Raw genomic sequence first — 16,606 nt, forward strand, 5'->3', positions numbered from 1 at the left:
ACACGCTCATAAGCAGTGGAAGAGCGTCCCCTTATCTTCAGTGCATCTGGTGCATACGTCTGGAACATTACAGTTACATTTGTTCAATTCTTCTGGTGTTTGTTTGTTTATTTATTGTTTATTACCTCCGCCAAGGAGGTTGTGTTTTTGCCGGCGCTGGTTTGTTTATCTGTTTGTTTGTCTGTCTGTTTGTCTGTGTGCAAGATAACTCAAAAAGTTATGGACGAATTTGGATGAAAATTTCAGGAAATGTTGATACTGGCACAAGGAACAAATGATTAAATTTTGGTAGTGATGGGGGGGGGTGGGGGGTGGGGGGGCACTGATCTGCCTTGGCGGAGGTCTGCGCTCTCCGAGTGCTTCTAGTTGTATCATGGACAATCCCAATGAATGAACTGTATCAATAATGGTAAAAAGCGGCAGCTTTTGCCAACATGGCTAGTATCCTGCTGTAGTCCCCAGCCTGATGACAACAGGCACCCTAAAAACACTATATATTACAGCACATTAATAAAAAAGAGAGTTAAGACAGATAAGAGACAAGATAAATCAATAAAGATAAGTGTAAAAGATAAGAAAGTGTAACACACACTCTGATAAGCCATTTAAATTGTAGAAGTTTCAGATGTGATAATTTGCTATTTTATTAATATTAGTCTGTCGAAGTGCATTTATTTTGATTGGACCTTCTTTTGTTTTTACAGTGTTTTGTTTACGTGTGTTAGAGCTAACTGTCCTAAATGTGCTTATCTACACACACTTTAACAGGATCACTGTATCTAGGTTCATGTATTCTTCAGGTTTTTTCTCAGTGGATTCAAACCTACATTATTCCCCTCCTGAACACCGGGGGGCGCTGACGCGCACGCGCACACGCGGACGCATCCAACATGGCGTCGCCGTATTTCCAGGAGATGCAGGAGAGCTTCAGAAATAACAGTAAAAGCCGTGAATTCCCGGCTCATACGGCCAAAGTTCACTCGGTGGCGTGGAGTTGTGACGGGAGGAGACTGGCCTCCGGCTCTTTCGACAAAACAGCGAGTGTTTTTATTCTGGAAAAAGACCGTTTGGTGAGTCGGGCTGTTAGCATGCTAGTGTTAGCCTCCATATGAATGAACGGATGTGCTAAACATGAAGCTAACTTTGTGAAGCTACTACACGTAAATTCACTGTAGTTTTCTTTAATTTTCATTCTGGTGTATCTTAGAAAACCTGAAGTTTAACTTCAGAATGAGTATATTACACTATATGAGCTGTAACTACAGTAAATACACCATGCGGACACTTGTTCATCAGCTGGTCGTGAATGTGTTTGAAGTTTAGTTTAAGGAAAGTCTCACATACTTTATGTGTGGATGATGCACCCAAAACGGTTACCATGGAAACAGTGTTCACATCAGCCGACATCGACAAATGTCACATCATTTACTTTCCAGTTTTTAGACTGATTATTGATCCTGAGTGAAGAAACCAGATGGCTCTTCATGGTTTGTGGGTCAGAACATGACATATACTTTAAATAATGAGAGTTAGAAAAAACAGCACAAAGATCAAATATGGACCAAACCAAGACAAAGTCAACATCAGTGTCATTAATTATAGTTTCACCTATCCTTTCTCAAATTGGGGCATTTTTAGATGAAGCATTACAACATTTCAGTATCACTTGTAGAAAAAAGATGTAAAGATATAATCAATATAAAATGAAACCTAAAAAGGACTCAAATATGTAAATGCACTATTAACGTTAACAATAAAATTTGTTCTTGTGTCAGTGATATTTTCAGTCTGTGAATCTGATAAACTAATTCTTCAACAGTACATGAATATTCAAAGGTTCTGTCCAATCCAATTATTAGTCCAATATTCTCTGCTATTATCTGTATATATCACTTCAGTTATATGTCTGTTCAATAACAGTTTATGATCATATTTGTTGTGTTTTAGTTCCAGTCAGTCTTTTATTGTGATACTGAACAAAGGTCCAAACTGCTGTCCCCGAGTCACACAGCAGGAATTTAAGTATTTTTACCCCAAATGTTATTTGAGTCAGTTGTACCATGTGTCATGTGACAGTACTTACCCAGACCTATTCAGACACTGTTGAACAGGACATGTGTCCCAGTATCACTGCTGGATCTCTTGTCGGTTCTATAGTTTAGGTTTTAAACTCTAAAATTATTAAATTGCTTCTTTTCCTTCTTGTGTGTACTTGTGTGTTACTCAGATTATTTCACACACTTATTTAACAAAATGATACAAACCACTTTTCTGTTTCCTTATTCTTTAAGGACATAACCACAGGTTTTAACCGTGTTAAAAAGACAGATTCATTATTTCTGTGAATGCATCAGAATAAACCAAACACTAGATCATCTTTTTGGTGCATTAGTCATGTGGTCCATAAAGAAAACATCTACAAACAGATGTTCTGACCCTCGACCGTCGTCTTCTTTCATCGTCCTGCTATGGTTGAAGGTCATGTGTTTGTCCTCATCCTCAGGTGAAGGAGAATAACTACAGAGGACATGGAGACAGTGTGGACCAGCTCTGTTGGCATCCCACCAACCCGGACCTGTTCGTCACAGCGTCCGGAGACAAAACCATCCGCATATGGGACGTCCGCACCACCAAATGCATCGCCACTGTCAACACCAAAGGTCTGAGCCTTGTTAGGTGTTACTGTCAAACACCCACCGCTCTGGTGCTTTAGTAGAGACTCCACTTAAACAACATAAATATCATTATCCTCATATCATAATTAGGGCTGTGTATTGGCTAGAATCTGGCGATACAATACAAATCACAATACGAGGATCATGATACAATATATCATGATATATCATGATACTGTTAAAAAGGCAATTTTTTTGTTTGTTTCTTTTTTTGAATGATTATTTCCTGGAAGAATTGAATTACACCAGAAATCTGCACAAATACTGAACACATTTTTATTTGATCACAACAGGATCTAATGCTATATCACAAAATGTTCATGTGTTCAAACTGAAATTATGTTTTACAGACATTACAATTTAAGATCCTGTTCAAATGTTTATATTCTATTAGTTCACAACTAACATCAGAACATTATTTTTGTACAATCCCAACAAAGGAACTAACATTATTTAATAAAACAGTGTTAAATAATGATAAATAAAATATAAACAAAATAGAAAACCAAAAATGAACCTCCACAATATCTGCATTTGAATAAATACTTAAAAATATTGATACAGTACTTTTTAATATTGATACAGTATCTTGAAATATCGTGATATATTGCAGAACCGATATTTTCTTACAGCCCTAATCATAATTGCCAAAGTCATACACTGGTCTCTTTTCCACTGACCCTCAAATTGCGTGAATATAAGTTGTCCATAAAAATTTACCTAATGGAAAAAGGACAATTTCGCCAACACTGTCATTTTTTGATTAAAAGTTTTTGCGCTGGCAAGAGGTGGTTTTTGGATGTAGTGAAATTGGTATATGACACAAAACTGTAACGGAAAGACCTTTTTACGTAACGAGAGTCATGTGAAAAAAAACAGATGTTGACGGACGTTACAACAAGAGAAGAAGAAGTGTTTGTGGGTATGTGTGGACACACCAGGAAACTGAATCATTTAGAATTTAGAAGGAGATAGAGGGGTAATATACAGGGTTAGTCAAAAGGAATGAACTGATTTCATTGCTCAATATTTGAATAAGGAAAACCAACAGAAAACTGCAGCCCAGTCACTAGTGTTCTACTGACAGTCCACTTTTATTTCCTGTTTTCTAAGTGTTCAGTGTGTCCACCACCTGCAGCACAGACAACACCAGTGCGATAAGAGGATTCCTCCCAGACGTGTATCAGCATTTCACCATCCACTGAGTCCATGCTGTTATTTCATGTTTAAGGTCATCGTGGTCAGTGGGTAGAGGTGGAACATAAACTGATAAAACTCCTCTTTCTAATGGTCACTGACTCATTCCGTAACGATGCTTGAGAAATGAAGCAATGAGTCATGAAATGGGTTCATTCTTTTTGAATAACCCTGTATAATAATAATGAATATATCTGTAAATCAACACCATATTTACGTTCATGTTTATGAAATGACTTCTGGTGTCAGCTCTTGATAATAAACAAACAAATCATCGCATTTGTGATTTAATGGAAAAACCAACATTACACACTTCTGTTTTTTTTTTACATTTAGTCAATATCGGTAAAGTTTTGTGTAGATGTCCAATGGAAAAGAGACTACTATGTGTCCAACAGTCTGTGGTCCAGTTGAATCCAGGTGTTTCTTTTCTAACAGGGGTCTGGGATCCAAAACAATAATGACTAATGTCAGAATATAGTTTTATTTTATGGGATAAATATCAGTGCATTGGTTAGTTTGGTTTAAATTATTATCTTTGTTTCTAAAATGACTCACAAATGGTTTGGACTGAATTTATATCAACACTGTTTTTTTTGTTTGTTTGTTTTTCCCTGACTCTGATTTTCAATGTTCTTCCTCTAAATGTCTCTAATACTTTTCCTGCTCTGAGTGTAAATAATAATTTCCATCTACTTTCATCACATCTAACTGAGGAAGAAAAATCTACCATTAAACTAGAGGGAAATATTGATGTTTCTAAACTATATGGACATAAATATGTGGACACATCATGTCTCCAGCTGTCAGATGTCCTGTTCATGAGGATCGGACACAGAAACATCAATATTAATAATCAATAGGATATTTATCTCATAATATAAAACTATATTCTGACATTAGTCCTTATTGTTTTGGATCCCAGACCCCTGTTAGAAAAGAAACACCTGGATTCAACGGGTCCACAAACTTTATTCCATGTGTGTCTGAGTTAAACAGCTCAGATCTGAGGATAATCATATGTGGTTTCATGATCCATAAAGACGTTTGTGTGAAAATGATCCGATTTGTGAAGCTCCAGTCGAATCCATCCTGAAAATGTTGACGTTGGTTGATGTTGTAATGTGTGTTTCATGGTTTAAAGTCATAGTTGGATCATTCTTCTGTTGGATTCACTCAAACGGTTTCCAACAAAATCACAAACGCAGAAACTGAAAACAACAAAGCAGCACTTTTCTGGTTTTGTTGTTTTTAGTTCTTTTAAATCAGAGGATTATGGGTAAATTCCTCAGGTTCGTGTATGAGAAGGTTGGTTTTCTGTCTCCAATGAAGCAACAGTAAATGAATCCAAATACTGACGTGTCATAGGAGAGAACATCAACATCTGCTGGAGTCCTGATGGACAGACCATCGCCGTCGGCAACAAAGACGACGTGGTGACGTTCATCGACGCCAAGACACATCGGTCCAAAGCGGAGGAGCAGTTCAAGTTCGAGGTGAACGAGATCTCATGGAACAACGACAACGACATGTTCTTCCTCACCAACGGAAACGGATGCATCAACATCCTGAGGTACAGACCCGACCCCTGACCTCTGACCCCTAAACCTGACCCTAACACCAACCTTAACCTTAACCCTGACCCTACAACTCACAAACACCGTCATCCAATCACAGGAGGCACTCGGTCTGAGCTGCTTCAAAACACACATTCATCTTTTACTGCTGGCTCCACCTTTTCATGTATCTGTGATTCTTAATGTCCCTGAACGCCTCGTGTCTTACATCAGATAGAGGTCAGCTCAGAACGAGGGTGAAGTTAGAGTTTTTTATTAAAAAAAACAGAACCAGAATCACCATGTGTTTCCACCGTTTTTATGAAGCAACCAGAAGGTGAAAGTGAAGCTGATGGGTTCGTCTGTGGCTGAAACGTGTCACATGTGGGTTAAAAATGTTCACACCAGAACTTTCGCAGAACTGGGCTCAGCACATGCACCTGGGTTTGACGTAATAATAGACTGTGCGTGGAACCGATTCCACGTACAGACCGGACCGGTTCTGTTCTCAAATGGTCCGGCATGCATGTGGAACTGATCCGTCTAAAAACATTACGAAGACATCACGGAGCCTCGTCGTCAAACTGAGTCCAGGTTCTATTGACGGAACCAGAACACACCAGCTGAAAAAGCTTAGTTCTGTCTGAAATCAGAACAACCTGGAAGAAGACGGTCCAAGTTTCCATTTGTGTAATTCCATGTCTTAGGGTGGGTTCTGTTGGTTCTGTTTGTTCTTGACACTGTATTGATCTTTAATTCCATGTCTCGGGGTGGGTTCTGTTGGTTCTGTTTGTTCTTGACACTGTATTGATCTTTAATTCCATGTCTCGGGGTGGGTTCTATTGGTTCTGTTTGTTCTTGACGCTGTATCCGTCTTTCATTCCACGTCTCGGGGTCAGCGCTAACGTTCCGTCCACTCCACCGTCGGGTTCCTGTTCCTTCCAGGTTTGAAGGTTCTATCTGTTTTCTACATGAGGTTCTGTGTGTGAGCCGGAGCGGTCGGTTCTGTGTTTCAGTTACCCGGAGCTGAAGCCCATCCAGTCCATCAACGCCCACCCGTCTAACTGCATCTGCATCAAGTTCGACCCCACGGGGAAGTACTTCGCCACCGGCAGCGCTGATGCCCTGGTCAGTCTGTGGGACGTGGACGAGCTGGTGTGTGTCCGCTGCTTCTCCAGGTTAGTCACACACAAGTGGGTGGAGCCTCTTGGGGTTCTGTCTGTTCTGTCCGGTTTGTTCTGTGGGTTCTGTCTGTTCTGTTTGTTCTATATGTTCTATGGGTTCTGTCTGTTCAGTGGTTTCTGTCTATTTTGTGGGTTCTGCCTGTTCTATATTATCTGTGAGTTCTGTCTGTTCTCTATGTTCTCTCTCTTCTGTTTGTTCTGTAGGTTCTGTCTGTTCTGTCTATTCTGTGGGTTCTGTCTGTTATGTGGGTTCTCTCTGATCAGTCTGTTCTGTGGGTTCTTTCTGTTCTGTATGTTCTGTCGATTCTGTGGGTTCTGTCTGTTCTGTGGGTTCTGTATGTTCTGTGGGTTCTGCCTGTTGGTTCATGGCCCGTTCCTGTCCGGTTCTCCCCGTTTCAGGCTGGACTGGCCCGTGCGGACGCTGAGCTTCAGCCATGACGGGCGGATGTTGGCGTCGGCGTCGGAGGACCACTTCATCGACATCGCCGAGGTGGAAACGGGTCAGTTCATCAGAACAAACAGAACAGAACCTGGAAGATAAGGACCCGTAGAACCACAGTGGTTCATGTTGGTTAGAACCGTTAATGTGGGTCCATCTGCGTTTATTCGTACGTTCAGTCTAGGTTCAGTTCGACTCTTTCAGGGTGAAACAGGTTCAGGATCCGAACGCCACAGGAGGAGACTGAAATGTGTCCTGGTCATGTGACCTGTGTTTATTCCACCTGTGTCCACATGATGGCATCTGTTCTGATTGAAAACAGGAGGTAGATCCAGGTTTATATGAAACATGGAACATCAGTGTTAATGAGGGAACCACATCAAATATGAAAGGATTCAATCAAAACAAAAACACAACCAATGGGATTTAGTTTGTTTTGATTTAATTCAGATTTAAAGAAACACGAGCCAAACGAAAACCAAGTAAAATGAATATAAATAAAATAGTAAGAGGGTTTTCATCTGGAGGAAACGGACCCTGATAGACATGAAGGTTTTCATTTGTTGAATCAGCTTTAGTTCAGATGGAACTGATGGAGGTTCTACTGGAAACAAGCAGAACCCTTAACGCTGTGTGTCCCCATCTGCAGGAGAGAAGCTGTGGGAGGTCCAGTGTGATTCTCCCACCTTCACCGTGGCCTGGCATCCCAAGCGCCCCCTGCTGGCGTACGCCTGCGACGACAAGGACGGCAAGTACGATAACAACCGCGAGGCCGGGACCGTCAAGCTGTTCGGTCTCCCCAATGACTCCTGAGACCTGGGCCTGGGTCCTCCTGGTTCTTCCCGGGTCCTCCTGGTTCCTCTTGGGTCCTCCTGGGTTCACCTAGGTCCTCCTGGGTTCACCCTGGTCCACCTCCTGCAGTTCCCTGCCTCCACCAACAGATGGAGCTGCTGGACCTTTAAAGCGTTCCCCTCCCTTCATTGCCATGGTGACCATTCAACCCCTGTGCTGTATTATATTTAGTTTTTTTAATGTAAAATACGTATTGTTTTGATAATAAAATCATTCTGTTTTTATCTTTTCTGTCTTTAAATGTTAATGTGTTTATTCATCAAATGTAATTGTAATAATTTATCACAGTTTCTCAATGATTTAAATCAGGGAATTGAACAATTTAATGAACATTTTGTAGATAAACTGAATTTTTAAAAAAATGTTTAATCAAAACAAAGTTTAAACCGATTCAGATTCATCAATGGGATCATTTTAATGTTGAAATAAGAACCTTCACCTTTAAACTTGCATTAAACTCCACCTGTAGTCAATGTTCGTTGGGTTCTATTTCATAGAGCTCATATAATCCTGGTGGTTCTGGTGGTAACTTCTGTTCTATCCTGTTGTCCACCAAGTGTTTGTCCAGTAGGTGTTTGTCCACCAAGTGTTTGTCCAGAAGGTGTTTGTCCACCAAGTGTTTGTCCACCAAGTGTTTGTCCAGTAGGTGTTTGTCCACCAAGTGTTTGTCCAGTAGGTGTTTGTCCACCAGGTGTCTGTCCAGTAGGTGTTTGTCCACCAGGTGTCTGTCCAGTAGGTGTTTGTCCACCAGGTGTCTGTCCAGTAGGTGTTTGTCCACCAGGTGTTTGTCCAGTAGCTGTTTGTCCACTGGGTGTTTGTCCACAGGGTGTCTGTCCAGTAGGTGTTTGTCCAGTAGATGTTTGTCCAGTAGGTGTTTGTCCACCGGGTGTTTGTCCAGTAGCTATTTGTCCACTGGGTGTTTGTCCACAGGGTGTCTGTCCAGTAGGTGTTTGTCCAGTAGGTGTTTGTCCACCAGGTGTCTGTCCAGTAGGTGTTTGTCCACCAGGTGTCTGTCCAGTAGGTGTTTGTCCACCAGGTGTCTGTCCAGTAGGTGTTTGTCCACCAGGTGTTTGTCCAGTAGCTGTTTGTCCACTGGGTGTTTGTCCAGTGGGTGTTTGTCCAGTAGGTGTTTGTCCAGTTGGTGTTTGTCCAGTAGGTGTTTGTCCAGTTGGTGTTTGTCCAGTGGGTGTTTGTCCAGTTGGTGTTTGTCCAGTGGGTGTTTGTCCAGTAGGTGTTTGTCCAGTGGGTGTTTGTCCAGTAGGTGTTTGTCCAGTGGGTGTTTGTCCAGTAGGTGTTTGTCCAGTGGGTGTTTGTCCAGTTGGTGTTTGTCCAGTAAGTGTTTGTCCAGTGGGTGTTTGTCCAGTGGGTTTGTCCAGTAGGTGTTTGTCCAGTGGGTGTTTGTCCAGTGGGTGTTACTGACCCACACTGGTTATATTGTCCCATTACCTGGACCACATGGACCGGTACTGACCCACCTGGACCACATGGACTGGTCTCTGACCCCGTCCAGCAGACACCAGTCTGATGACACATTATCGTCCAGTGCTGGGTCATGTCTCTATGACAACGGAGGAAAGAATACAACTGAGCAAACACCAACATGTACTGGAACTGAACCAGTCTGATACTGGTACTGATACTGGTTTACTGGTGCTGACACTGTTTTACTGGTACTGATACTGGTTTACTGGTACTGATATTGGTTTACTAGTGGTGATACTGATACTGGTTTACTGGCACTGGTTTACTGGTACAGTTACTGGTTTACTGGTACTGATACTGGTTTACTGGCACTGGTTTACTGGTACGGTTACTGGTTTACTGGTACTGATACTGGTTTACAGGGACTGATACTGGTTTACTAGTGGTGATACTGATACTGGTTTACTGGCACTGGTTTACTGGTACAGTTACTGGTTTACTGGTACTGATACTGGTTTACTGGCACTGGTTTACTGGTACGGTTACTGGTTTACTGGTACTGATACTGGTTTACTGGTGCTGACACTGGTTTACTGGTACTGATACTGATGTACTGATACTGGTTTACTGGTACTGATACTGGTACTGATATTGGTTTACAGGGACTGATACTGGTTTACTAGTGGTGATACTGGTACTGATACTGGTTTACTGGCACTGATTTACTGGTACAGTTATTGGTTTACTGGTACTGATACTGGTTTACTGGCACTGGTTTACTGGTACGGTTACTGGTTTACTGGTACTGATACTGGTTTACTGGTACTGGTTTACTGGTACTGATACTGGTTTACTGGTACTGATACTGATTTACTGGTACTGATACTGGTGCTGATACTGGTTTACTGGTACTGATACTGGTCCTGATTCTGGTTCACTAGTACTGATACTGTTTTGCTGGTACTGATCACCTGGAATCAACCATGTTCCGTCACTTGCAGCCAATGGCTGCTCTCATAGGTTCTGACCCCGCCCATAATTCACCTCATATAAAGGTCCAGTTTGGTGCGTTTGTGGGGACTTGGACTGAATGTGTGCTTCTGTTACTTATACGTGAAACACTGATAAAAAGGAACAAGTGATAAAAAAGAAAAGTCTTGCGTTTTGGTTTGAGGAAAGAATCTGCACAAACAAAAGGGTTTTCACATCCGTAGGGTTTGACTGGATTTCAACTTAAAAACAATGAGGAAAAAAAAAAAACATTGTCAGTGGGATTTAATCTGTGACATCTGAGTCCTGGTTCCAGGTCCTGACCGTCCTCGATGTGAGTCCAGGTCTGAGGCCTGGTTCTGGATCCGTGGTGCGTTTGTGGTTAGTTTACGTGTTCTAGTGGAGCTTTAACAAAAAGACATTTAACTTCTGTTCAGAGGAGGAGCACTAGAAGAAGGATGAAGAAGATGAAGAGGCAGAAGCAGATGAAGGGTGGATGCTGGATGTCATGGCTGATGGTAAGAGTTTCCTACATTACCCAGAATGCCCCATGTTTGTTTTCCTTTGAGGACCTGGTTTAAATCCTGCTGATTTAAGGCTTGGAATGAGGATGAGGAGTTTAGAGAAGATGAAGGAAATGAGACGTTAATAGAGTGAATGATGAAGGTAGATAAAGGAGACGAGGACGTAGAGAAGGAACGAAGGATAAAAAGGAGTAAAAGCTCAATAAGTCGACAACTGTGGACGATGAACATCACAACCTTTATTAAATTATATTTATTTATATTCAAAAAGAAAAAAAAAGACATCGTTTGGAATCAACATTAAACTGGTTTGAACTGGTTTTAGTGGTTTAATGAGTGGTTCTGTTAAAGTCAGATTGTCTCATAGAAAACTGTTGGATGAACAGTCTGTTTTTGTCGACTGTCCGCTGACCTGAACACAGCGTGGGCGTCACCGTGGCGCCATGTGAGCAGCACCTGTCCTCTGTGTACTTTACATGCACTCGGTGTTTTCTGTGTTTACTCAGCGTCGGCCTGTGTTTGTTCACTGATGAACCAGGCTGGTAATGACAGCCACACAATGACTGCATTAGTGATACAGCACACACAGCACGCTCCGGCTGCTCCCACAGCCCCTGAATGCACCACGAGAGTAATTTTACTTTCTGAAGTATCTAAGGACTCCCACAGCCCCTGCAGGGGTCATTTTAGCGGCTAAAAGGAGCGTGCTGGGGTGACACATCTGCTAAAGTTTAGCAGATGTGTCCAGATGTTGAAGTTACCTGTTCCATGGACTCTAATGCAGCCCCAGACCATCACAGATGCAGGTTTTGGACCAACAGGTCCAATGGTCCCGGTCCTCTTCAGTGTGGAGGGTGGTGTCCATGGTAACAAACCCAGTCTCCCATTGTGGTTGGTCTGACCTCAGATCAGTTGGACCCTTTGTCTGGGTCCATTTGAATGAGCTTTGGTCCAGAGAAGATGGCGCCGGTTCTGGATCCTGTTGCTGTGGTTCTTCTTCTTCACCTGATGAAGCTTTAAGCTGCGTTTGTGGACGTGACAGTGAACTGGGTTCAGACGGTGGTTTGTGAACGTGTTCCTCAGCCCATGTTCTGGTTCAGGTCTGTTTGAAGGACCTGAAGACCAGTCTGAAGACCTGAAGACCAGCCTGAGGACCTGAGGACCAGTCTGAAGACCTGAAGATCAGCCTGAGGACCTGAAGACCAGTCTGAGGACCTGAAGACCAGCCCCATCCAGGACTGAGGTTCATCCTGGTCCCTTCAGCTCAGACTCTGTGGATCTGTTGGTTCTTGTCTGTTCTATAGATGAGGAGGCGTTCAAAGACCTTCTGTTTCCTCTGATTGTTGAACCTGTTTTTACTTCACACTCTGTGTCTGTGATAATGTTTTTATATCCTGATGTTTTTTTCTTTTTTTTTTTTATCATGTTCACGATAATAATGTTAATTAAAGTCACTTTTTATGTTTTACTTCCATCAAAGTCAAAATGACCCTTTTCTTTAAACAATCTATCTTCTCATTTTAAACATTTTTTTCTGTTGTGAATAAAACGTGGGTTCGTTTGATCTGAAAAACATTTAATCCTGTTTTGATTTCCATTTTCCTGAATGTCCCAGTGTTTTGGATTCATGGTGGTTTTACTCATACTGCAGTATCTGTGTGTATTAGTACCTGAGGTGCAGTGTGTATGGGTGTTGGTAGTACTGGTAGTTTCAGTAGTACTGGTGGTACTGGTAGTTTCAGTAGTAGTACTGGTGGTACTGGTGGTATTTGTAGTATTGGTAGTACTGGTGGTACTGGTGATATCTGTGGTATTGGTAGTACTGGTGGTACTGGTAGTTTCAGTAGTAGTACTGGTGGTACTGGTGGTATTGGTTGTATTGGTAGTGGTGGTGATATTTGTAGTACTGGTAGTACTGGTAGTTTTAGTAGTACTGGTGGTATTGGTAGTACTGGTGGTACTGGTGATATTTGTAGTATTGGTAGTACCGGTGGTACTGATGATATTTATAGTATTGGTAGTACTGGTGATATTTGTAGTATTGGTAGTACTGGCTGTACTGGTGATTTTTGTAGTATTGGTAGTGCTGGTGGTGCAGGTGGTATTTGTAATGATGTATTGGTGATATGGACATTACTGGTGGTATTTGTAGTACTGGTGTAGTACTGGTACTACTGGTGTAGTACTGGTGTAGCACTGGTAGTACTGGTAGCACTGGTGTACGATTAGTGTAATACTGGTACTACTGGTGTAGTACTGATGTAGTCCTGATAGTAGTTGTGTAGTACTGGTGCTACTGGCAGTACTACACCAGTAGTACTGCAGTTGTACCGGTATAATACTAGTGTTACCGGTAGTACTGGTGTAGTAGTGGTGGTACTGGTTTAGTACTGGTACTACTGGTGTAGTACTGGTGGTACTGGCAGTACTGGGGTGGTAGTGGTACTACTGGTGTGGTACTGGTTGTGCTGGTGTAGTACTGGTGTAGTACTGGTGGTACTGGTACTACTGGTGTAGTACTGGTGTTGCTGCAGTTTCCCAGCGGCCCGTGCGTCTTAAAGGGGCCGCGGCTGTGAGGTAATTCTCCGCAGGAGGGGGTGGAGGTTCACCGACCGGAGGGAGGAACAAACACCGAGCAGCGGACGGACTCACACCGAGCCAGGCTGCGCACCGGGCGGATCCATCCACCGCACCAGGTCAGTACCACCGGACCCACCGCGGGTCCGGGCTGCGGGGTCCGGTTTGTGTGTGTGTGTGTGTATGTATGTGTGTGTGTGTGTGTGTGTGTGTGTGGGGGGGGGGGGGTTGACCGGGGTCCGCGGGTGTGTGTCGGTGTGTGTTTGTGTCTTTCTGCGGCTGTGAACGGGGCTGTGTGGACGGAGGCGCAGAGCGGGGGGCGCACAGGGTTCTGCTCTGTGGGGCTGGGGTGCGTGTCCGTGGAGGTGCTGCGGATAAACAGCCGTCACCCCACCGGGGGAAGGGGGGTGGGGGGGCAGACGGTCCGCGGCCGCAGGTGTCCGCCACCTTCACCTGTCGCTGCGCTCCGAGGCGGCGGAAGCGGCGCGGTGGGGAGCCATGCGTTCTGTCACCGGAATCACGGTTTTCGGGCTGATCCTTCACCGACATGAAGGCACACTGCTGCGGAGCAGAACCCCCTCCTCCCGCGGAGCCCCCTCCTGCAGCCCGCTCTCTGTCTCCTCTCCTCAGGTGGAGGGAGGCGGATCTCCGCGGATCCTCCACCGTCTCCTCTGCCTGGAGGTGCGGGTCTCCTGTCCGGCTGCAGGAGCAGGAGCAGGGCCGATGGATGGATGCATGGATGGAGGACGGGCTGAGTGATGCATTGATCATCTTTATGTAACTGAATGAATGCGATGCGTTCACGGACACGCCGTGTGATTGTGCATCAATGAAAGACTGGTGGAAGGCGTGTCTGTGCGCGTGCACAGGGGGCCTGTGGGGTGGTGTCGGGTTGGTTTCGGGGGGTCGAGGGTCTGGGATGCGGACCTCCTCCAGGAGCCAATCAGAGGCCGAGTCCGAGCCATAGTAACCCGTAAAACAGCTGCTGCGGTGAAAGCAAAAACCCCAGTCTGAACCGGATCCACTGGACCAGAACCAGGTCCTTCACCGGACACGGAACCAGACCAGAGTTATGAAGAGGTCCGGTGTCAGGAGTACCCTGTCCTGGTTTCATTTAAAGTCATTGGAAACAGAACTCCCACAGCAACCTGGGTTGAAACAGATAATGAACCAATCAGACCTTAAACGTCTCATCATCTGTTAGTGTTTTTATTCTAATGGATCATTTTTTAAATCTTGTGTTAATTTCAGGTCATTGTTCAGCTTTTACATCATTGTGTTTTTTCTGTTTTTATATAATTTTCATCTTTTCATCTGTATATTAGTATAATTAGTTTTAGTCGTTATTTTTTCCCAACATTCATTTCCAGTTAAACTGACTAAACTAAGTCATGTGACCCACAGACTTCCTTCTCCTTCTGAAAATAACGTTTATATTTTTTGTTCTAATGACGTTTAAATCCACAGTTTCTTATTTCAACAGACGTCGTTTCGTTTTAATTAAAGATCATTGGAGTTTTTAGTTTGAAATAAAGACTGCAGTTGACAGACGGCACTGACTGAAGAACACTGGGGTTTGGATGGATGTTCAGAACTGTTCCATGTGGGTTCATGTCAGAACCCTGTTAGAACCCCATCAGAACCCGGTCAGAACGTGTCTCTGTGGACACATGGTCCTCTGAAGGCCTCGGAGCTCCAGCTGGTGAATGAAAACACTGAAGAGAAACATCCAGAGAGTTTAGAACCAGAACCACCAGAACAGAACTGGACCTGGACCTGGACCTGGACCCAACCAGTGTTCACAGACTGGAGTCAGGTCTGGTTTTACAGACAGGACGGGAATCCGAGCACAAAACAAACAAACAAACAACATAACACAACAAACAAACAAAACATCAAAACAAACAACAAACAAATAAAACAACAAACAAACAAACAAACAAACAAACAATAACAAACACTAGAGAAAACAGGATCTGGTTCCAGTCCGTGGTGGATCTGAGCTGAATTAGTCCAGTTCAGTCCAGACCGGTTCCAGTTTCACTGTATTTTACTGTGTGTGTGTGTGTGTGTGTGTGTGTGTGTGTGTTCATGCATCATGTTGGTCCATATTATTCCAGTGAAGTCCACACACATGTCCTAACTGTCCATCCATGTGGGGACTCTGACCCGGTTCATTCATTTGTCAGTTTTAACATGAATCCAAATGTTTTTAACTCAAGAGCATCATTGGAAATCACAATCTGGACCAGAACCAGAACATCATAGACCCACAGTCTAGACCAGAACCAGAGCCAACCCAGATGAGGGTGGGACCGGTCAACGCTCTGGCACCAGCTGCACCTTTAATGGACACTTTTATTTATTATGAGACAAAGTTTCTGAATTTAAAGTTGTTTTCACTGATAGTTTCTGTTTTTATTTGTGGATCTGCAGCCAACACAACTTATCTTATCTTATCTTATCTTATCTTATCTTATCTTATCTTATCTTATCTTATCTTATGTAATTTCTTCAGTTGTTTGGAACCAGATTAGTCTGAAATAGAAACTCCCTGAAACCACATGGCTGAAATTATTAGGAAAAGAAAATGAAGATGAAGCAAAATGAAAAGGTCTTAAAAGATATAAAAGATAAAATTGTTTGTCTTAATTGAGTCTTTAATGAATCATTTCAGGCTCTGAAGTGATTGTATTATTTTCCCTCATGTCTAATATGATCTTTTATCGTCTGTCATCTGATTTCTGCTGATTCTGATACTTTACAAAACATTTGATTGGCTCAGATTATTTCAACCAAACGGACTAATTAGTGTCCAATCAGATTATTGGTAAATGTGGGAGGGTCGTCTGTATCCGGGCAGATTTCCTATTTATTTATTCATGTTCCTCCAGTTGGTGCAGAGCATCATCAAACATTTACGTCTCATCCATTATCTACACATTATGAAGCCGCCGAGCATAATGGGAAACTGAGTGTTTGAGAGTTTATCTGATGGGGGTCACCTGGGGTCGGGTCTGTTTTAACAGAACCAGAACCCCTGAATGGTTCTTTAACTGTGAATGCTGATTGGTTCTTTAACTTTAGATGCTGATTGGTTCTTTAACTCTGGATGCTGATTGGTTCTTTAACTTTGGATGCTGATTGGTTCTTTAACTTTAGATGCTGATTGGTTCTTTAACTTTGGATG

General features: G+C 43.0%; 2 protein-coding genes across 5 annotated transcripts in view; both read left to right on the forward strand.

Annotated features, from left to right (window-relative positions):
- Positions 1-868: 868 nt before the first annotated feature.
- thoc3 (THO complex 3) lies at positions 869-8,138 on the forward strand. 3 transcript variants are annotated; one of them, XM_030146408.1, is made up of 7 exons: positions 869-1,070; positions 2,504-2,660; positions 5,241-5,445; positions 6,445-6,606; positions 7,012-7,112; positions 7,701-7,904; positions 7,959-8,138. In XM_030146408.1, exons 1-6 carry the CDS (start codon positions 891-893, stop codon positions 7,862-7,864), a joined length of 969 nt encoding a protein of 322 aa, XP_030002268.1. In that variant the 5' UTR covers positions 869-890; the 3' UTR covers positions 7,865-7,904; positions 7,959-8,138. The 3 variants fall into 3 exon arrangements, with proteins under 3 accessions (XP_030002268.1, XP_030002269.1, XP_030002267.1); XM_030146409.1 differs by having other exon boundaries at positions 7,701-7,890; positions 7,958-8,138; XM_030146407.1 differs by having other exon boundaries at positions 7,701-8,138.
- A 5,309-nt stretch (positions 8,139-13,447) lies between these two features.
- The window catches only part of cplx2b (complexin 2b), a 24,423-nt gene continuing 21,264 nt past the window's right edge, over positions 13,448-16,606 (forward strand). Inside the window, exon 1 of one of the 2 annotated variants that reach the window (XM_030145597.1) lies at positions 13,448-13,535. The gene's annotated coding sequence lies outside the window, so the exon portion shown is untranslated. The remainder of the gene's footprint in view (positions 13,536-16,606) is intronic. The other variant, XM_030145598.1, reaches the window with a different exon arrangement.

The sequence above is a fragment of the Sphaeramia orbicularis genome, chromosome 10 (assembly GCF_902148855.1).
Source record: "Sphaeramia orbicularis chromosome 10, fSphaOr1.1, whole genome shotgun sequence".
Classification (NCBI taxonomy): Eukaryota; Metazoa; Chordata; class Actinopteri; order Kurtiformes; family Apogonidae; genus Sphaeramia; species Sphaeramia orbicularis.